The following is a 21,901-nucleotide window of genomic DNA, read 5'->3' on the forward strand; positions in this document are numbered from 1 at the left end:
TCCGTCCCCATTGTTTCATTATTCTGTATTTTTGGTTATTCTGTATCCTCTATTGTTTTTAAATTTCTATATTGCACTACTACTACGGACTGACGCAAAACTGCATTTCGTTGTACCCATACTCAGTATTTGTGCAATGACATTAAAGTTGAATTGAATTGAATTGAATTGAATTGGTCCCAGCGCTAGCAGGGAATGGACGGGTTGAACAGCCGTGCCGAGGGTCACGTGTGGAGGGCGGTGACATGGATGGTCACGTGTGTGGGTCGGTCCCGAGGATGACGTGTTCGGTGACGGTCACGTGGGACGGGCGGTCCCGAGGGTGACGTGTTCGGTGAGGGTCACGTGGGACGGGCGGTCCCGAGGGTGACGTGTTCGGTGAGGGTCACGTGGGACGGGCGGTCCCGAGGGTGACGTGTTCGGTGAGGGTCACGTGGGACGGGCGGTCCCGAGGGTGACGTGTTCGGTGAGGGTCACGTGGGACGGGCGGTCCCGAGGGTGACGTGTTCGGTGAGGGTCACGTGGGACGGGCGGTCCCGAGGGTGACGTGTTCGGTGACGTGTTCGGTGAGGGTCACGTGGGACGGAGCCGGCGCCGGCGCGTGCCGCGGCTGACGGTTGGCCGCCGCCATGTTGGTGAGCGACGCAATGGCGGCTTCCAGCCTCAGCCTCGGGCCCCGCGCTCTCTGCTCGCTGGGACTGATCACCGTCCAAGGTGAGGAGACACCACGAAGCCATTCGGCCCATCGAGTCTCTCCCGCCCTCTGACACACGGACTAATACAACATATCCATTGGCCTGACCTCCACAGTCTACGCTGCCAATGTCTTCATTCCACAGATTCACCACCTTCCTTCCTTCCTTCCTTCTGATTAAAGTGAAGGTTTAAACAATTGTTACTTCTTCCCTTTTATATTTATATTGTCCCTGACTTCCCTCGTCAGCCACGGTCGCCCCTGAACTGATCCTGTGTATTATTCCATTGTTGATCCACTGGGTCATCCAGTCAACATTGTCCATCTCCTGCCTCCCTCATGGCCCCATCGTCCCCTTTATGCAACATTGTCCATCTCCTCCCTCATGGCCCCATCGTCCCCTTTATGCAACATTGTCCATCTCCTCCCTCCCTCATGGCCCCATCGTCCCCTTTATGCAACATTGTCCATCTCCTGCCTCCCTCATGGCCCCATCGCCCCATCGTCCCCTTTATGCAACATTGTCCAGCTCCTGCCTCCCTCGTGGCCCCATCGCCCCATAGTTCCCTTTATGCAACATTGTCCAGTGCTCCTGCCTCTCTCAGTGGCCATCGCCCCCCTTATGCAACTATTGTCCATTCTCCTGCTCCCTCCCTCATGGCCCCATCGTCCCCTTTATGCAACATTGTCCATCTCCTGCCTCCCTCATGGCCCCATCGCCCCATCGCCCCCTTTATGCAACATTGTCCATCTCCTGCCTCCCTCGTGGCCCCATCGTCCCCTTTATGCAACATTGTCCATCTCCTCCCTCCCTCATGGCCCCATCGCCCCCTTTATGCAACATTGTCCATCTCCTGCCTCCCTCATGGCCCCATCGCCCCCTTTATGCAACATTGTCCATCTCCTGCCTCCCTCATGGCCCCATCGTCCCCTTTATGCAACCGATCTAACCTCCTCCCTCGTCAATTGTAGATTAAACTTGACCATATTATGGTCACTACCTCCTAATGGCTCCTTAACCTCAAGCTCCTTTATCAAATCTAAATGCTAATGTGACATTTGTGTCGGAAGGAACTGCAGATGCTGGGGTTGAGAAAAGTCTGAAGAAGGGTCTCGACCCGGAACTTCGCTCACTCCTTCTCTCCACAGATGCTGCCTGTCCCACTGACCACTGACTTACTCCAGCTTTTTGTATCTATCTAACATAGCATTTGCCCGACTTACTACGGTTTTAACTTGCAAGTTATCTGTTTCACTGTATCTTGGTACAAATGACAATAATATACCCCCACCAGTCAGAACACCAACATTCTCATCCAAGTCATTTATATACAACTTTTATTTCAAGAGTCAAGAGAGTTTATTGTCATGTGTCCCAGATAGGACAATGAAATTCGTGCTTGCTGCAGCAGAACAGAATATTGTAGGCATAAATACAGATCAGATCAGTGTGTCCATATACCATATACCATAGAATATGTATATATATACACACACATAAATAAATAGATAAAGTGCAATAGGCTGTTGTAGTTTAGAGTTTGTTTGAAGTTGTGTTTAATAGTCTGATGGCTGTGGGGAAGTAGCTGTTCCTGAACCTGGAAGTTGCAGATTTCAGGCTCATGTACCTTCTACCTGATGGCAGCGGAGAGATGAGTGTGTGGTCAGGATGATGCTGGCTGCCTTTTTGAGGCAACACGGATGTAATGCTGGGGCTCTATACGGCGCTGGTCAGGCCACATTTGGAGTATTGTTCCTTAATTGGTACATGTGACAATAAACTGACCTTCAAATCTTGAAGTTTTGGGCACCATATCTGAGGAAGGATATGCTGACTCTGGAGAGGGTCCAGAGGAGGTTTACAAGAATGATCCCAGGAATGAGTGGTTTAACATACGATGAGCATCTGTCGGCACTGGGCCTGTACTCGCTGGAGTTTAGAAGAATGAGGGATGACCGCATTGAAACGTACAGAATAGTGAAAGGCTTGGATAGAATGGATGTGGAGAGGATGTCTAGGACCAGAGGTCACAACCTCAGAATTAAAGGGCGTTGTTTTAGGAAGGAGATGAGGTGGTGAATCTGTCAGAGGGTGGTGAATCTGTGGAATTCTTTGCCACAGAAGGCTGTGGAGGCCAAGTCAGTGGATAATTTTAAGGCAGAGATAGATAGATTCTTGATTAGTACAGAGGTATCAGAGGTTATGGGGAGAAGGCAGGAGAATGGGGTGAGGAGGGAGAGGTAGATCGGCTATGATTGAATGGCGGAGTAGACTTGATGGGCCAAATGGCCTAAATCTGCTCCTATCGCTTATTATCTTATGAGAGAGAAGACAATGTTCCTGTTGATGATTTTGCATCAGTACCAGGAAAGTTAGGAATAATCAACAAAAAGAGCAATTTTCTACTGAATTCTGCTGTATGTGAAGCAAATGTGATTTAGGGAAATTAGCAAAGTGTGGAAATAGACAGTTTTTAGTGGCTGGGAAGAACTGAAGTTACAAATTTATGTGAGCCTGGGGAAAAATGTGATAAAAAGGTGAGATTGGAACTCATCATAGAGAGTAAGTGAAAACAGCTGTGAAATAAATATATGTTCGAAATACATTTTTGGATTAACATTTATTTTTGTTGTTTTAGCCGTGTTGTCTAAAATTATAATAACAGTCAATAACACACATGCTCATTCATCGATCGAACTTAAATGCCTATCTACAGTGCATGTTACCAGCTATGAATGGTTCAAAGAGAATGTCAGTGCAACTTATTTTTATAAACTATCCAAGGACAATACCACCATCTATATCCCTGATGCTGTTTATGATGATTGTGGAGTTTATAGGTGCGTCACAAGAGATCATGGCCACATTGCAGCACAAGAATTCAACTTAATTATTGATGGTGAGTTGAACATTGGAGAAATGACTGTCAATAGTTCCTGCTACTTGTCCTTTTGTGATAGTTCACACTATTGGGGCATCTGGGAATGCTAGTCATTAAGCTCTCACTGTGAGTTATTTTTAAAAGCACAATGAAAGTGCCTTGATTTGGGGTTGGATGGGGATCTGACTACTTATTCATGTTTACATTGTGAATTGCTCCTTAAATTCTGGCATTTATCTGGCAAATTCTGTCAAATATCTCCAACTTCATGAAATTAAAAGAAAACCAGAAATCCCCTTCCTCAACCTCCCTGTAACTTTACACACTTTTTGTTTCATTCCCAGTTTTACGAAAGGTCTTTAACCTGAAGTTAATTGATTGATTGAAAGAATGGAAACAGGCTGTTTCAAACCAGATGTTAACTGTGTTTCTCTTTCCACAAATGAAGCTTGGCTGGCTGATATTTTTCAGTATTTCTTGTTTTTATTTTGGAAATCCATAGACTGGAGTTTTTATTTTGATGTATAAAATATGACAACACAGATGGTGGCCATTATGTTCATCGTGACCATACTTGGTAATGTTTAGGATTAGGGTAGGGTCTGTATGATTAAATCTTCATTTCCACTTTATAATTGTGCATTTCATGATGCTTATCCTTTTGTGGTTGATACTGAGGTAGAACATAAGGTGGTGCAGCAGAAGTTACTACTGCTCTGTGACATCCAAGTATTCTTGGATGTTACAGAGCAGCTTTGGCAGAAACCGGGGATGAATCCAAATCTCTTGGTTAACCTTCTCGATGACAGGAGGAGCAAAGGAGAGTGAAAACAAAATTATAAAAATATAAAAATAATAGATTGGCCTCCTCCAAAACTCAGTAAAATACACAAATGTTTCAGGAAGGGGTGCTGCATTAACAGTTTCCTTAGAAGGTAGAACAGGCAGCACAACAGGCCCTTCAGCCCACAATGTCCTTGCCATTCAGGATGCTGATTGAAACTAATCCCATCTACTTGCACATGGTCTATCCCTTGATCATATGCCTGTTCATGTCATGTCCAAATGTGACAGTGGTATCTGCTTCCACCACCTGCCCTGGCAGCACTCACCACTCTCTGTGGAAATAAACATGCCTCACAATTGTTTAAACTTTTTCCTCCTTATTTTAAATCTATGCCCTCCAATATGTGACATTTCCACCCTGGGTAAAAGACTCTGTCTGGGCACTGTATCTGTGTCTGATAAACGTCTCTGTGAACTGTATCTTGTGTCTGATAAATGTCTCTGTCTGGGCACTGTATCTTGTGTCTGATAAATGTCTCTGTCTGGGCACCGTATCTTGTGTCTGATAAATGTCTCTGGGCACTGTATCTGTGTTTGATAAACGTCTCTGTCTGGGCACTGTATCTGTATCTGATAAATGTCTCTGTCTGGGCACTGTATCTGTGTCTGATAAACGTCTCTGTGTGGGCACTGTATCTGTGTCTGATAAACGTCTCTGTCTGGGCACTGTATCTGTGTCTGATAAATGTCTCTGTGTGGGCACTGTATCCGTGTCTGATAAACGTCTCTGTCTGGGCACTGTATCTGGGTCTGATAATTGTGTGTAATTCCATCAGGCTGCCCCTCACACTTCGATACTCCTGAGAAAACAATCAAGTTTGGCCAACCTCTCCTTGAAGCTAATACCCTCTAATCCAGGCAACATTCTGGTGAACCGTTTTGGCTGCATGCTCTCCAAAGTCACTGCATAGGTGATGCTTTTGTGAAACACAGCTGAAACACCAGCATGGCATATTCTATTGGGATTATTTAAATATGTTTATATAACATTTACTGGTTAATTTGAGAGATAATAAAGCTGCAGCTTTTCTTGACTTCCCATCTACTTCATTTGAACTACCTTTAATCATCCTTTATTGGATTTCAATGTTGTGTCTTGCACTGAATGTTTCACTCTTTATCATTGACTGTGCACTTTGGGTGGCTTGATTATGTTCATGGATTGTCTTTTCTTTGACTGGATAGCCTAACAAAACATTTTACACATGACAATCATAAACTAAACTAAACAGTGGTCAAAGGAATGTGCTAAAAACACTATGTGGTGAAACTGCACATTATTTTGGTATTTCAATGTAACAGAGCAGTAATTAGTAAGCAGATTACTGCTAATGCTTATGCATTATTGATGTTAATTTTGTTCTTCACTTGTTTTAGGTATCCTTCCATTTGAATACAAGATAATATCAGTGGCTATTATTGGTCTTGGATGTATGCTGACCTCAGTTAGTGCCTTCATGCTTTCAACGGTATTTCGGTACACAGGTATAAGAATGTTGTTCTGTAGGTAATGCAAAATATTGACTTTGCAGAGGCTAAAAAGCAAAAGCACAGGTTGCTATGGAACTTTGTTTTGATTGGAAGAATATATTCTTCATCACCCTAATGGGCTTGTCCCACTTAGGCAACTTTTTAGGTGACTGCAGGAGATTATGCAGTCGCCACATGTTCGCGGGTGGTTGCCGGGGAGTCGCCTTCATGGTCGTGAGGAGTTCCCGCATTCTGGGAACTAGTCGCGGCCTCATTATGGTTGCCGCGAATTTTTCAACATGTTGAAAAATTAGCGGCGACTAGAATGAAGCCGCCATGGAGAGTAGCGAGAATTCTCGTGCCATAGGTGGGTCGCCAGGAGGTCCTAATGGGTTGCCAGGAGGTCGAAGGTTCTCTTAGGTTCTCGTAGGTTGTAGCCGGTGCTGACCGGTGAATTTCATTGGCTCATTGGGGGGAAAAAAACATAAGCAGTAGTTTTCAGAACCAAGGATAATAGACTGGTAATGTTAATGTCTGCTGAGCTTCACAGCCGTGTATCTCTGGCTTCTTAAAAGTTGTCTCCACTCCTTCTCCCCCTCTCTCCCCCTCTTTTAAAGGACTTACCGTACACTTTGCTTTTTAGCTTCTTAATTACAGCGCCAACCTTCCTGATCATCTCGGTGTGTGTCTATATCACCTTGGCTTTACACCGTGTGAATTTCACTCAGACAATGCTCCCCCCGCTTGCCCTGCCTGTATAACGGGCTGGTGAAGGAAGTGATGTGTTTGTGTGTGTATTCCACTCTGACAGTCGCCGTTCCATTTGCCGGTTTTTCAGGCGACTGCCGGCAACTTGACATGGAAAAATCGCCTAAGTGGGACGGGCCCATAACCTTCTCCCAGGATAAGTGTGGATCACAAAATAGACTTACTAAATTAACTGTGTCTTACTAAATAGACTGAACCCCATTTTTTTAAAAACAGAAAACCTTTGGACTAGATTCTTTCCTGCATGTTAATGGCCAACATACACAGGAGTTATGGGGAGAAGGCAGGAGAATGAGGTTAGGAGGGAGAGATAGATCAGGCATGATTAAATGGCGGAGTAGACTTAATGGGTCAAATGGTCTAATTCTACTCCTGTCACTTCTGACATGACCTTATGACATATAACAATGATTTTTTTTTAAACCCTGCAGAATTTATTTTGCTGCTTTGAATAGTGGCAGATGGTAGCACGTTAGTGAGCTTTCCCAAAGAAAATATCTCTACACTTATAAAACTCTGATCTTGGATATGTATTTATTTGTGTGTTTGTGCGTAATCACATCTTCGCGAAAAAACGACGCAGTAACGGAATTTTTTTACATATTCCAGTAGAGATTATTCCCGTGGAGTCCAAAATCGCCTTATCTGAAAATATCATGCTTTATTTCTCGTTATTAATGAAAATGTTCATAAATCTGACAAAGCTTTGAATTTAAAAATGACTGTCTTTCGCTGATGACGTGACAATGGGTCTGCTCCCCGTGCCGTCTTCCACACGCTGCAAGTGACGTCCCCCCCACCCCTCCCCGACCACTCCAACCCCCTCCCCCTGGTTATTCAAAAGACGCAGAAAGAACGGGCCCTGTACTCGCCCCCGGTTGGCACATGTGGGGATGTTGCTGCCACAGGCCGAGCCCGGCGACTGGACCTGGGCAGAAGAGGAACTGGAGCTGGAGTTGACGTTTCGGGTCAAGACCCTTCTTTCAGACTGAAGAAAAGTCTCGACCTGAAACATCATCCATTCCTTCTCTCCAGAGATGCTGCCGGTCCCGCTGAGTTACTCCTGCATTTTGTGTCTGTCTTCAAATGACGCCACACGCTCGAGACGGCTGTGCGGGCGACCTTCGTCGGACCATCGCGCCTCAACGCGACCACGAGGTCGCGTAATTAGCGTGCCAAGGGCGCGTAAGTGGGACAGGGCTTAATTGAAACACTGACTGAGATACAGAGGTCTACAAGAAGTCCAGATACGACCTTGGTAAGGCCATCAAAAAGGCCAAAAGGGACTTCTGTTCCAAGCTGGAGGATAAGACGGATGTTCGGCAACTGCGGCAGGGCTTGAATGCCATCATCTCCTACAAGGCAAAATCAGGAGGCAGCTCAGTTGTCAGCAAAACATCACTCCCTGATGAGCTCAATGCGTCTTACGCACGCTTTGATAGCGAGAACACTGATGTGCCTTCCCGAGTCCACATTTGCCGTGATGGTATTTCAGTCACAGTCACAGAGGCCGACGTCAGGAAATCCTTCAGGGGGTGAACCCTCGGAAAGCGCCTAGACTTGATGGTATACCCGGTCGTGTTCTAAAAACCTGTGCGACCAACTGACTGCAGTTTTTACGGACATTTTCAACCTCTCACTTCTGAGGTCTGAGGTTCCCACCTGCTTTAAAAGGGCATCAATAATACCAGTGCCCATGAAGAGCAAGGTGACGTGCCTCAATGACTATCGACCAGTGGCACTAACGTCTGTGGTGATGAAGTGCTTTGAGAGGTTGATTATGGCGCATATCAACTCCTACCTCGACCCACTGCAGTTCATTTACCCCCACAACAGATCAACGGTGGATGTGATCTTACTGGCTCTCCATTCCGCTCCGGACCACGCTCCTGGAGAACACAAACTCATGTGTCAGGCTGTTATTCATTGACTACAGCTTGGCGTTTAATACGATCATACCCTCCAAGCTGATTACCAAGCTCTCAGATCTGGGTCTCTGCGCATCCCTCTGCAATTGGATCCTCGACTTCCTCATTCATAGACTAGTCTGTCCGTATTGGTGGAAATGTGTCATCGATAACAATCAGCATGGGAGCACCTCAAGGCTGCGTGCTCAGACCCCTGCTTTACTCACTCTATACTCATAGCCGGACATAGTGCGAACTCCATCATCAAGTTCGCTGACGACACCACTGTTGTGGGACGAATCACTGATGGTGACGAGTCAGGGTATAGAAGTGAGATCAACCGACTGACCAAATGGTGCTAGCACTATAACCTGGCTCTCAACATCAGCAACACCAAGGAACTGATTGTGGACTTTGGAAGGGGTAGGATAGGGACCCACAATCCCATTTATATGGTGGAAAGAGTCAAGAAATTCCTGGGCGTGCACATTTCTGAAGATCTTTCCTGGTCCCAGCACACTGATGCAATTGTAAAGAAAGCACATCAGCGCCTCTACTTCCTGAGAAGATTACGGAGAGTTGGTATGTCAAAGAGGACTCTCTCGAACTTCTACTGGTGCACAGTAGAGAGCATGCTGACCGGTTGCATCGTGGCTTGGTTCGGCAACTTCAGCGTCCAGGAGCGGAAAAGAATGCAGAAAGTTGTGACCACTGCCCAGTACATCATCGGCTCTGACCTCCCCACCATCGAAGGGATCTATCGCAGTTGCTGCCTCAAAAAGGCTGCCAGCATCATCAAGGGCCCACACCATCCTGGCCACACACTCATCTCTCCACTGCCATCAGGTAGAAGGTACAGGAGCCTGAAATCTGGTACATCCAGGTTCATGAACAGCTTCTTCCCCACAGCCACCAGGCTATTAAACTCGCCATTAAACAAACTCTGAACTATTACAGCCTATTGCACTTTATCTGTTTATTTATGTGTATATATATGGTCTATGCTATGTAGACACACTGAACTGTTCTGTATTTATGCTTACTATATGCTGTTGTGCTGCAGCAAGCAATAATTTCACTGTCCTATCTGGGAGACATGACAATAAACTCTCATGACTTGACTTGAACTTAGGGTGTTCATTTGGTGATGTTCGGTTTGTTATGCAGTTTACCAATAGTATATAATTCCGTTTCCTTCAAATGGCTACCGCTCACATAATCTGTCCTCTGTTCTTTTCCAGATAAGATAGCACAAACTTCCCTGATTGTCCTATGCCTGCTATTCCTGATGACATCACTGATTATGCTTCTAACTTCTACTATATTATGGATTGCAGTAGATGGTAATCACCCTATATATTTCCACTTATGTGCCTCACTTTGAAATGTGGATGATTAATATTACATCCAAGATGGGGCCACAAAAAATTATCAGACAGCTGTGAGGGTTGTGAGCAGTTTGAATTCAGCTAAAAAGACACAAGGGTTGGATTAAGAGAAGGAAATAGTGTAAGGAACATAAAAGTGCACTGTACACGCTTCTGCAAGTAAATACAATCATGTAGATGTGAGAGGGGTGTTTTCAGTCGGAAACAGGAGGATTTGGAAAGGGAAACATAGAAATTGGAGAGCAATTTACACTTGGTTCTGATACAGGGATGAGGATATAATTAACTTACCTGAAATGCTAGGAACCAACAGCCTAATGAAAATGAGGAATTGGAGACAATTATTAGTAGTGGAAAAACCATTGCTGGAGACGTTAATGGCAGTGAAGACTGATCAATCCCCAGGGTCCGGTGTTAAAGGAGGTAGCTGTGGAAATGTTGGATGTATTGCTTATCATTTTTCAAAGGTATGCAGGTTGGAAAATGGCAAATTTAACTACACCATCTGAAAAGGGAAAGAGGACTTCAGAGGGAATTCAGGAGGGCAAAAAGGACGTGAGATCGCATTGGCAGAAAAAGTAAAGAATCCTACAGATTCTACAAGTATAGATCAAAGGAGTAACTTGGGTGACAATAGGTCTCCTTAAAGTTCAATGTAGTTGTTAGTGTGGGGCTACAGGAGATGAGCCATGTATTGAATTAATATTTGTCATCTGTATTTACTCATGGAATCTAAGGAAATTAATAGTGATGTCTTAGAACATATCCACATAACAACAGAGTAGGTGCTGGCAGTTTTGGGTCATATTAAGGTGGATAAATCCCCAGGGACTGCTCAAGTGAATTCTAGGACCCGTGAAAAGCTAGGGAGGAAAGTAATGACATTTTGCATTATCTTTAGCCACGGGTGAGGTGCAGGAAGACTAGAGGGTGGCTAAAGTTGTGCTTTCATTTAAGGAAGGTGGCAAAGGCAATCCAGGTAACTATAGGCCAGTGAACCCAATAACAATGGTGGGTGTAAAATGTTAGTGGAGGGTAATCTGACAGACAGAACCTACCTGGATTTGCAAAGGCAGGGATGGATTAGGGATAGTCAGCATGGGAAATTGTGTCTCATGAGTTTTTTGAAGAGGTGGCAAAGATGATTGACAAGGAAAGGAAAGTAGACTTTTTCTACACTTTGGAAATGTCTTTGTCTAGGCCCAACTGGAAGTTTAAATCACACAGGGTCCATCCAGGGTGAGTATTGGCTTGGTGGCAGGAGACTGAATATTGAATGGCAGGAGGGTGGTAATGGAGGCTTTGACTGGTAATGTGCCGCAGGTCCACTGTACATAAACAATCTGCATTACAATGTTGTAAACATGGTCAGTAAGTTTACAGGTGGTATAGTGGACAGTGAAGATTAAAACAGTATCAGGATGACCTGGGATAGTGCAGCAAGGAATGGCAAATTAAAATTAATTCTGTCAAGTGTTGGATGGTGGCAGGACTTTTACAGTAAATTATAGGGTTCTGGAACTGTTGTAGAAAGAGGGACCTTGCGGAACTAGTACTTGGTTACGTGAAAGCGCCAACACATGGATAGGGTAGTGAAGGTGTTTGACGCGCTTTCCTTCATCAATCAGGAGCTGGGACATATGTTTCAAATCTGCAAGTTGTTGGTGAGACCACACTTGGGAGTTGTGTGTGTATTTCTTGCCACCCAACTATAGGAAGGATGTCATTAAGCTGCAGAGATGATTCACCAGTATGTTACTGGGACTGGAGTGCTTGAGGTATCGGGAGGGGCTGCAAGAAGGTGTGATTTCTTTCGCTGGAGTATAGGAGATGCAGACGTGACTTTGTGGAGGTGTATAAAATCATGAGTGGTCACAGTCTTTTCCCCCATATGTGGAATGTTTAAGAATAATGGGTAAGCCATTTAGAATGGAGATAAGGAAAAAAAATTCACACAAAGAGTTGTGAGTCTGTGGAATTCTCTGCCTCAGAGTGGAGATCGGTTCTCTGGATGCTTTCAAGAGAGAGTTAGATAGAGCTCTTAAAGATAGTGGAGTCAAGGGATACGGGGAGAAGGCAGGAACGGGGTACGGATTGTGGATGATCAGTCATGATCATATTGAATGGCAGTGCTGGCTGGAAGGGCCCAATGGCCTCCTCCTGCACCTATTGTTTATATATGTAGAGGCATACGTAATTATAATGTTTAAAAGGCATTTAGTTAGGTACATGAAAAGGAAAAGTTTAAATAGAAATGGGCCAAATGCAGGGAAATGGGACTTGCTCAGATAGACATCTTGGTGGACGTAGGCAAATTAGGTCAAAGGGCTTGTTTCAATGCTGTATGATTCTATGAGCCAGTCGGTGTGGAGCATTTGGATTTTCAGAAGGCCTTTAATAATGTTCTACATAAGAAGTTAGCATGCAAATTTAAAGCACACCTATTTCAATGCATGGATCGAAATTTGATTGTCAGACAGGAAAATCTGTCCATCAGCAATGAAGATAAGTAAGAAGAAAATATAATATTTGGTATGCAGATGATTGTTAAAATTAAAGTAGTCTTTACCAGAAATATGATTCTACTAATTCTACTGTTCTACAGGTTGGACTGTGGAATCAATGTGCCTCCTGATCTTTTCAGTTCTTTTCATACTTTCACCATTCGTAACATATATTGGAAGGAAATTGGGTCGATGTGCACGTGATTTGGCAGATAGCTGTAAGTTTTATTTTTGTAGCTGTGTGTTCTGTCTATAATAGGCCTATTTCTGACATGATAAAATATATGAAAGGCTTTGCAAGTTTGGTTGTTTTCAATGCTGCCATGTCTCTTTGACCTGAAATAATCCTAGAAGTATCCAGCAAAGAAACAGGCCCTATGGTCCACCTCGACCATACCGAAGATGATGCCTAATCCATTTCCCCTTGCCCCTCTACTCCTTTCCTAGCCAAGTACCTGTCCAAATACCTCTTAAATGTAATAGTAGCTGCCTCCACCATCTCTTCTGGCAGCTTATTCCATATATTCACCACCTTTTGTTCACAAAAATCTTGCCACTCAGATTTCCTTAAATTTCTCCTGTACGGTCTAATTCGAGACTGCCCTGCCCTGGAAATAACTGCCTGGCAGGAATGTGGGAGGCTGAGGTTGACGTTTTGGCCTAGCAGCTTTCTTCAGAGTAAACCCAGCCTGTCCAACCTCTCCTTCTAACTCGGAAACATCCTGGTGATTCTCCTTACTCTATCTCTCTCTATTGCTACCAACTGGTGCAATCTATACCAGTTTTCCTGAAGTACAAACTTAAGTATCAGAGCTTGTAACATTGTGCTGGGAAAGCATGAATGAAATAGCCCTATAAATAAGTTGTGGTACCAAATTGGAAAAAAGGATGACAAGCTTGTTTCTGTAGTGTCCTACATATCCTTTTCAGAAAGTGCCAATGCTCTTTCTAGCCATTAAGCTCCTTTAGAAGTGCAGCTACTATTATTTAGATGCCACGGGATTGTAGCTTCTTGTATCCACATAACTATGTGGAGTGACTATTGACAAAGGATTTTGACTATCTATCCTGTTGAGGCCTTTTATAATCTTACATACTTCTATCAGTTCTTGCATCCTTGGCTGGAGGAAACATAAAGCCCAATCTGTGAAGTCCTCGAATCCAGACACCATCCTGGTGAAGTTTCTGCACTCTCACCAGTACAATCCCATCTGGCAGTGTGGAGAACAGAGGTCACATGGGGACAGCAGACTGGCAGGCTTATAAGACTATCAAATGTTTTTTCTACTAATACTTCAACACACTTTCAATTTACTTTTGAGGTTATACTGTCACAATATGTTTAACTGTGAACCTGGTGTTTTAGAGGGAGAATGGGAAATAGGCCCAGTGAATTTACCAGTCAGTGAACATGATGACGAACTGTGGATATTTCAGAATAATCAGATTGAAATTTTCGGAGTTTTACTGTATGTACCCAAGAGCCAATGGGCAGCCTGGATGATGTACTGGCTGGTTGGTTGTCATGACTTGATGGGCCGAAGGGTCTGTTTCCACACTGTCTCTCTAAAATAAACTAGTGTTTAACGCCATTACGACTGTCCTGCCTATCTTCTTCTTGCGTATGGCATGCACAGCCTAAAGTTGTAGGACAACTTGTTCTATTTGATCTTATTTGATTGTGCATGCCAGGTTTATTGCATTCGTCGAAACAGGGCGGACCATGTGAAGGTTGCAATCTCCCACCCCGTCCCGTCTATGGGACTCTGAACTTCCAGTGTCTGCATCACAACGTCAGAAATATGAGTCAGAATAGATATCTGGCCCCTGAAACTTATTTCTTAAACAACCACTCAACGATCAGCTGCAGCTTGCCTATTTAACCATCATCCTCCCAACCCCCTTCTGACCCAAATATCTTTCTCAGCCTTCAATATAATCAATGATTCAGCCTTCACTACTTTCCAGGGTAGAGAATTACAACAATTTAGAATTTGACAAAATCCCTCTCCGTGCGTTAAATGGGTGAACCCGTCATTCTAAAGCAATGCCTAATAGTGTTAGATCCTTCCACAAAGGGTACATCCCCTTGGCATCTATTCCATCAAACCACATTGACTTCTATATTTTCATTTATTTTGCATTATTCTAAATGCCTGCAATTGGACATCGCCTCCACTGATGACACAGTGAAGCATTTGGTACCTGTACCAAAATAACCATGAATGCATGAAATTAACACAGCAGGCCTGGGTATGTTGAGTGATTCCTAGATTGTTTCCTGATGTATGTTGACTTCTTTGTACGTAGTCATGATGTTATTGTTCTTGTGGTTGGCAGGGCTCCCAATCCTGATCGCCTTGTTTGTACATCTAACAATCATCACCACAGTCATTGTGATTATGAGGAAGTATCAATATAGTGGTGAGTATACTTGGGAGCTTTCACTAATGAAAGCAGAAACTTTATTTAACCCAGTCACTTGGTCCAGATGGTTCACCTGTGATAATTTCCACAAAAACATTTCCTGTCCCATCATAGAGAAGTGTTCTTTAGCAGAACTGTATCTGCAGAACTGTCAGACAGATCCAGCCCCTAAATTACACAATCCCAGTTCATTTTAACTTTAGTGTCTTGCGTGATGGAAGATGGGTAAGTATCAATCCTGTCTCAACCCAACCCTGTGGGCTCTAACCCCTGGCCAAATCTGTGTGACTATTCTGGTCAACTCCCCACATCACACTCTTATGGAGGGTCTTGATCCAAAACATTGATAATTTCTTTGTCTCCAGAGACACTGCCCCCTGGCTGCGTTCCTTCAGCAGTTTTTGTTAGATTCCAGCACCTGCAGTTTCTTGTTTCCACATTTCCTATTTTTATTTTGGTCACACCACATCTACCTCTAACAAAGCCAATCCAATTAGTTTTATTAATCCAAGCCTTTCCAAGTATTTTCCCCCCAATAACTTTAGCACATGTTTGCATTCGCATAGAAACATAGAAATTAGGTGCAGGAGTAGGCCATTCGGCCCTTCGAGCCTGCACCGCCATTCAATATGATCATGGCTGATCATCCAACTCAGTATCCCGTACCTGCCTTCTCTCCATACCCTCTGGACCACAAGGGCCACATCTAACTCCCTCATAAATATAGCCAATGAACTGGCCTCGACTACCCTCTGTGGCAGAGAGTGCCACAGATCCACCACTCTCTGTGTGAAAAAAGTTCTTCTCATCTTGGTTTTAAAGGATTTCCCCCTTATCCTTAAGCTGTGACCCCTTGTCCTGGACTTCCCCAACATCGGGAGCAATCTTCCTGCATCTAGCCTGTCCAACCCCGTAAGAATTTTATACGTTTCTATAAGATCCCCTCTCAATCTCCTAAATTCTAGAGAGTATAAACCAAGTCTATCCAGTCTTTCTTCATAAGACAGTCCTGACATCCCAGGAATCAGTCTGGTGAACCTTCTCTGCACTCCCTCTATGGCAATAATGTCCTTCCTCAGATTTGGAGACCAAAACTGTACGCAATACTCCAGGTGTGGTCTCACCAAGACCCTGTACAACTGCAGAACCTCCCTGCTCCTATACTCAAATCCTTTTGCTATGAAAGCTAACATACCATTCGCTTTCTTCACTGCCTGCTGCACCTGCATGCCTACTTTCAATGACTGGTGTACCATGACACCCAGGTCTCGCTGCATCTCCCCTTTTCCTAGTCGGCCACCATTTAGAAAATAGTCTGCTTTCCTGTTTTTGCCACCAAAATGGATAACCTCACATTTATCCACATTATACTGCATCTGCCAAACATTTGCCCACTCACCCAGCCTATCCAAGTCACCTTGCAGTCTCCTAGCATCCTCCTCACAGCTAACATTGCCCCCCAGCTTAGTGTCATCCGCAAACTTGGAGATATTGCCTTCAATTCCCTCATCCAGATCATTAATATATATTGTAAATAGCTGGGGTCCCAGCACTGAGCCTTGCGGTACCCCACTAGTCACTGCCTGCCATTGTGAAAAGGACCCATTTACTCCTACTCTTTGCTTCCTGTTTGCCAGCCAGTTCTCTATCCACATCAATACTGAACCCCCAATGCCGTGTGCTTTAAGTTTGTATACTAATCTCTTATGTGGGACCTTGTCGAAAGCCTTCTGGAAGTCCAGATACACCACATCCACTGGTTCTCCCCTATCCACGCTACTAGTTACATCCTCGAAAAATTCTATAAGATTCGTCAGACATGATTTACCTTTTGTATATCCATGCAGACTTTGTCCAATGATTTCACCACTTTCCAAATGTGCTGCTATCCCATCTTTAATAACTGACTCCAGCAGTTTCCCCACTACCGATGTTAGACTAACTGGTCTGTAATTCCCCGTTTTCTCTCTCCCTCCCTTCTTAAAAAGTGGGGTTACGTTTGCTACCCGCCAATCCTCAGGAACTACTCCAGAATCTAAAGAGTTTTGAAAGATTATTACTAATGCATCCACTATTTCTGGAGCTACTTCCTTAAGTACTCTGGGATGCAGCCTATCTGGCCCTGGGGATTTATCGGCCTTTATTCCATTCAATTTACCCAACACCACTTCCCGGCTAACCTGGATTTCACTCAATTCCTCCAACTCCTTTGACCCCCGGTTTTGGCAGATTATTTATGTCTTCCTTAGTGAAGACAGAACCAAAGTAGTTATTCAATTGGTCCGCCATATCCTTGTTCCCCATGATCAACTCACCTGTTTCTGACTGCAAGGGACCTACATTTGTTTTAACTAATCTCTTTCCTTTCACATATCTATAAAAGCTTTTGCAGTCAGTTTTTATGTTCGATGCCAGTTTTCTTTCATAATCTATTTTTCCTTTCCTAATTAAGCCCTTTGGCATAAACATATCTAATCTGTAACTTCTTCAAGAGCAACGGACTTTTCCTGAGAGAACACGTGGCTTTATAAGTGCTATTTTGAGCTCAATTTTTGCATCTTCCAAATTCAAACATACTTGTTTCTGTTCTTTTTAGAGGAAGGATGTGCGTCTGAAATGCCTTTGATACATCGATTACTTGTTGCACTTGGTTCACCCTTTGCATTATGTACATTGGTCTTCATTTACAGTAAGTATTGTAAATATCTGTGCAATTTATAGATGGTTAAATGTGAGCAATTTTAGATGTGGTGCATTAAAGGGAAATTAGTAAATTAATGCTGAAGATAAGGTAAGAAACACAAATTTGTAAGTGTTTCTTCCACCCTGTTTAAAATGCAACCCTGTAATGAGTCTTCTCCTATCAAAGAGCAAGTAGGAGACTTACTGACAAGCCTGTGTCAGTGAGTCACCCATCTCCATGGCACTGAGGTCAGTTGGAGCATTCCTATTATCATCTAATGTAGATTGAACGCCTCAACTGGACAAGGGAATGAGATTGAACTTTGGGTATGAGGAGGTACTAATACTAAAAATATGTTTACTCTAATGCATTTTCCCTGATGTTCCCTTTATCAGTGTTGAAGAACGTGTTCCTTCTTTCCTTTATTTGATTATTTAATTATGTTTGGGGACGGGGCCCAACGGGTCCCACTTGGTCTAGCATATTATAAAACTCTCATCTTGTTTGTTTCTATGTCTGTCTGTGTGGGGTGTGATCCTGACATTACGCCAAAACGGTACACTATAGCGCTACAATTTTGGGCATACCTTACTCACCATTGTCACGTGGTGTGTTGTATCAAGTCTTGTTCAGATTGATGGTATATTTTACAAGTTATTCACATTTTAAACTTTACAAAAACCACATGTACACCCACATTGGTATATAATTCATTAATTTTGTGCATGTTGCCTCTCTCCACCAGCATCACCTTTTATGGCAGTCCCAGGAGTTACACAGAGCAATGATGAAGGACTAGTAACAGACAACCAAAGCCAAGGATGAATGCTTGCCCCTTGCACTTCCTTGTGTTGGAACTTGAGGTTTTAACATCCTGTTGGAATGGCTGAATAACTGCTGTCCATTTGTGCATGGCAGCTTGATGTATAGTCTCCATTTGTGCATGGCAGTGATGTCTAGTTCTCCATTTGTGCATGGCAGTGATGTCTAGTTCTCCATTTGTGCATGGCAGTGATGTCTAGTTCTCCATTTGTGCATGGCAGCTTGATGGAGAGTTCTCCATTTGACACCCATGCAAATCTCCCTCAGTACTAACGCAAGACCTGAAGCCACACTGTTCTTCTTGCATCTTACTCACCAGTACAATAATAAGGTTAACTTCAAGTTGGACCAAGAGTGGTGTGGAACAACTAACTCTTGGGCCAGTTTCATAGACATCTTGAAATAGAGCAGAGCCATCATGTTGGGATTCACATCACTAAAACCAAGTGAGCATGGCATTTCCTGGGATGCCACCTGGTGATAAGATTACTATTTTTATTTTCAAAAGCATTAAAGGTAAAGTACGAGCCTATTTCCTGGCGAAGGGAGCAAAAAGAACAGATAAATCAGTGTTCATTTCCCAATCTCAGTAAGTTTGCCTTTTGTTTGGTTATATGTTGGAAACAATATTGAAATCACTTTGGCAAGAGGACAGTTAAGTGACACAAAAACTCACCATAGAATAAAAAGTACATGTCTTGAAGCTATTTGCTGTCCTGAATGGCTTTTCTTTACTTTTGTAGAGAAAATAACCGACATAATTAGAGACTATCAGCTGCAGGTAAATACAACTTTTCAAACTTCTTTAAGAATGTTTTTGACTGCCTAGCAATAGACATACTGCAAATAGTTAACAGCTCTCTTCAATCAGGCAATTTCCCAAAAGCCTTGAAAACTGCAGTTATTAAACCTCTTTTAAAAAAGCGGAGCCTAGATGCCTCTATTATTAACAACTATAGACCAATTTCAAACCTATCTTTCATAAGTAAAATCATTGAGAAAGTTGTCCTCCAGCAACTTAATCAATTCCTGGCTTCAACTGGCTGCTACGACAACTTCCAGTCAGGATTTCGACCTCTTCATAGCACCGAGACCGCTCTTATTAAAGTTGTAAACGACATCCGTCTTAACACAGACTCTGGCAAAGTTTCAATATTAATGCTGTTAGATCTCAGTGCTGCATTCGACACTGTTGATCACTCAATACTTTTGGACAGGTTGGAAAAATGGGTGGGGCTCTCAGGCACAGTCTTAAGTTGGTTCAGGTCATATTTACAAGATAGGAACTATTTTGTTTCCATTGGCGACTTTGTATCAGGACCAACCAACGTGACGTGTGGAGTACCGCAAGGTTCGATCTTAGGGCCCTCTTTATTCAACATCTACATGCTCCCACTAGGGCAAATCATGCGATATAATAATATTGACCACCACTGCTATGCCGATGACACTCAAATCTATGTAGCGCTATCACCAAATGACTATCGCCCCATAGATCTGTTGTGCCAGTGCATTGAGCAAGTCAAAGACTGGATGTGCCAACATTTTCTCCAACTAAATAAGGACAAAACGGAGATAATTATTTTTGGTGCTAAAAAAGAAAGGCTTAAAGTAACCCAACACCTTCACTCTCTGTCCCTGAAAACTTCAAACAAAGCCAGAAATCTTGGGGTCATTATGGATTCAGATTTAAATTTCGACAGTCACATCAAATCAGTAACAAAATCGGCCTACTATCACCTCAAAAACATAGCAAGATTAAGAGGACTCATGTCAGCTCAAGATTTAGAAAAACTTGTACATGCCTTTATTAATAGTAGGCTAGATTATTGCAATGGTCTCCTTGCAGGTCTTCCAAAAAAAAACTGTCAGGCAGCTACAGCTTGTTCAGAACGCTGTTGCTAGAGTTCTAACAAAGACCAAAAAATTTGAGCATATTACACCAATTCTTAAATCCTTACATTGGCTCCCTGTATGTCAGAGAATTGATTTTAAAATCCTGCTGCTCACCTATAAATCACTACATGGTTTAGGGCCAAAGTATATCACTGACATGCTTCCACTATATAAGCCTTCTAGACCGCTAAGATCTTCTGAAACCAATCTGCTAGTGATTCCCAGAGTAAATACAAAACATGGGAAAGCAGGATTTAGTTACTATGCAACAAATAGCTGGAATAAACTTCCTGAAGATTTAAGACTTGCCTCAACTTTGACCACTTTTAAAACAAGACTGAAAACTTTTATGTTTACTTTAGCTTTCAGCTAAATCTTAACTACATTGCACTTTTAACTTTTGCACTTTTTATAATGCATTTTTAATTTTGCTTTCTTTTCTTTTAGTTCTTCTATTTTATTTCATTTTATTATTTCATTTATTGTATGACATGTTTTTATGTGAAGCACTTTGAGTCTGCCTCGTGTATGAAATGTGCTATATAAATAAAGTTGCCTATGCCTATGCCTAAACTTTCATTAATAAGTATCTATCTGCCACTTGCCCAGTTTGGGAATCTTCTATTTTTGAATTATTGGTGTTTTTGGGGAAGTAATTCCATTGAACGTGATAGAGGGTGCAGGGATAGTTACTGAGTGGTCAGATGAAAGTGCAGGCATAATGTTTACATCTTTGTTTTCCCATTCTAAATCTTGCACCTGCTCCACAGTCTTTAGCCCAGGAAGAAGAAGAAGAAAGTGAGGGTGAACCGGAGAGAGAAGAATCTGAACCAACACTGGCCTGATCAGCTTCCAGCCGCCTGCAATGGCTGAAGATGTCACAAAGTCACACACGTGGCTTCCTGAATGCTTCTCCAAGGTACAACTATGGTCCTGGTCTCTACGTGCACAGTGAGGAAAGCGGCAGAATCACCACCCAGACGCAGCACTGACCCGCTCGCTGCACCACTGAGGAGCCGAGAATTGGCAGTCACAACTCACCTGCTCATAATCTGAATACAGCAATCTGCTCCTGTTCAGTACCATGTCTGAGTTACATTATCATTTCTTCCATTTAATTTACAAGATGCACAATCTCTGTTTGACTGGATCATTGTGAATTTTAGCATTTACATCAATCAGTACTTCCATTGTAAAATTACTCCAGCAGCAGTAACGTAACTGCATTTATATAGCACCTCTGATGCAATGGACCATTCCAAGTGCTTCAGACTCCTAATAGAAAATAAAAGGTGACCCTGACGTGGTTAAAGTGACAGGCTTTTAGGAGTGGTTCAGGGGTTGAATTCTGGAGTTTAGAATCATGGTGGGGCATTTAAATTGGTGTTGAGCAAGAGGACAGCAAAAGGGTGAGTGCAGGGGTAGGCTGGAGGAGGGTAAAGGTTGTAAAATCCAAGTGTTAGTTAACTGGGATGACCACCACTCCGCAACAGTGGAGAAAGGGACAACAGTTTCAAGTCAGCTGGTTAAGACAACGGAAGATGCACATCAGCGGCTGAGACCGAGACCGAGACCACACCTCCGGGTGCTGGTGATTGCCATCGGCTGGCGACA

General features: G+C 43.3%; 1 protein-coding gene across 5 annotated transcripts; it reads left to right on the plus strand.

Moving 5' to 3' along the window:
* Window positions 1-336: 336 nt before the first annotated feature.
* Window positions 337-21,367, plus strand: LOC116990090. 5 transcript variants are annotated; one of them, XM_033047619.1, is made up of 9 exons: window positions 342-714; window positions 3,334-3,594; window positions 5,800-5,907; window positions 9,809-9,910; window positions 12,561-12,677; window positions 14,800-14,883; window positions 17,483-17,575; window positions 19,135-19,172; window positions 21,058-21,367. In XM_033047619.1, exons 1-9 carry the CDS (start codon window positions 630-632, stop codon window positions 21,130-21,132), a joined length of 963 nt encoding a protein of 320 aa, XP_032903510.1. In that variant the 5' UTR covers window positions 342-629; the 3' UTR covers window positions 21,133-21,367. The 5 variants fall into 5 exon arrangements, with proteins under 5 accessions (XP_032903513.1, XP_032903514.1, XP_032903512.1 ...); XM_033047620.1 differs by having other exon boundaries at window positions 345-714; window positions 3,412-3,594; XM_033047622.1 differs by lacking the exon at window positions 12,561-12,677 and having other exon boundaries at window positions 337-714.
* The last annotated feature ends 534 nt before the right edge of the window (window positions 21,368-21,901 follow it).

This window comes from Amblyraja radiata, chromosome 30, assembly GCF_010909765.2.
Source record: "Amblyraja radiata isolate CabotCenter1 chromosome 30, sAmbRad1.1.pri, whole genome shotgun sequence".
Taxonomy (NCBI): Eukaryota; Metazoa; Chordata; class Chondrichthyes; order Rajiformes; family Rajidae; genus Amblyraja; species Amblyraja radiata.

Bases quoted from the DNA above. Each gene is read 5' to 3' on its own strand.
- LOC116990090 (XM_033047619.1), top strand. From the start codon at position 630: ATGTTGGTGAGCGACGCAATGGCGGCTTCCAGCCTCAGCCTCGGGCCC. The intron at 715-3,333 runs GTGAGGAGACAC...TTGTTGTTTTAG, and splicing joins GGGACTGATCACCGTCCAAG to CCGTGTTGTCTAAAATTATA. The intron at 3,595-5,799 runs GTGAGTTGAACA...CACTTGTTTTAG, and splicing joins ATTCAACTTAATTATTGATG to GTATCCTTCCATTTGAATAC.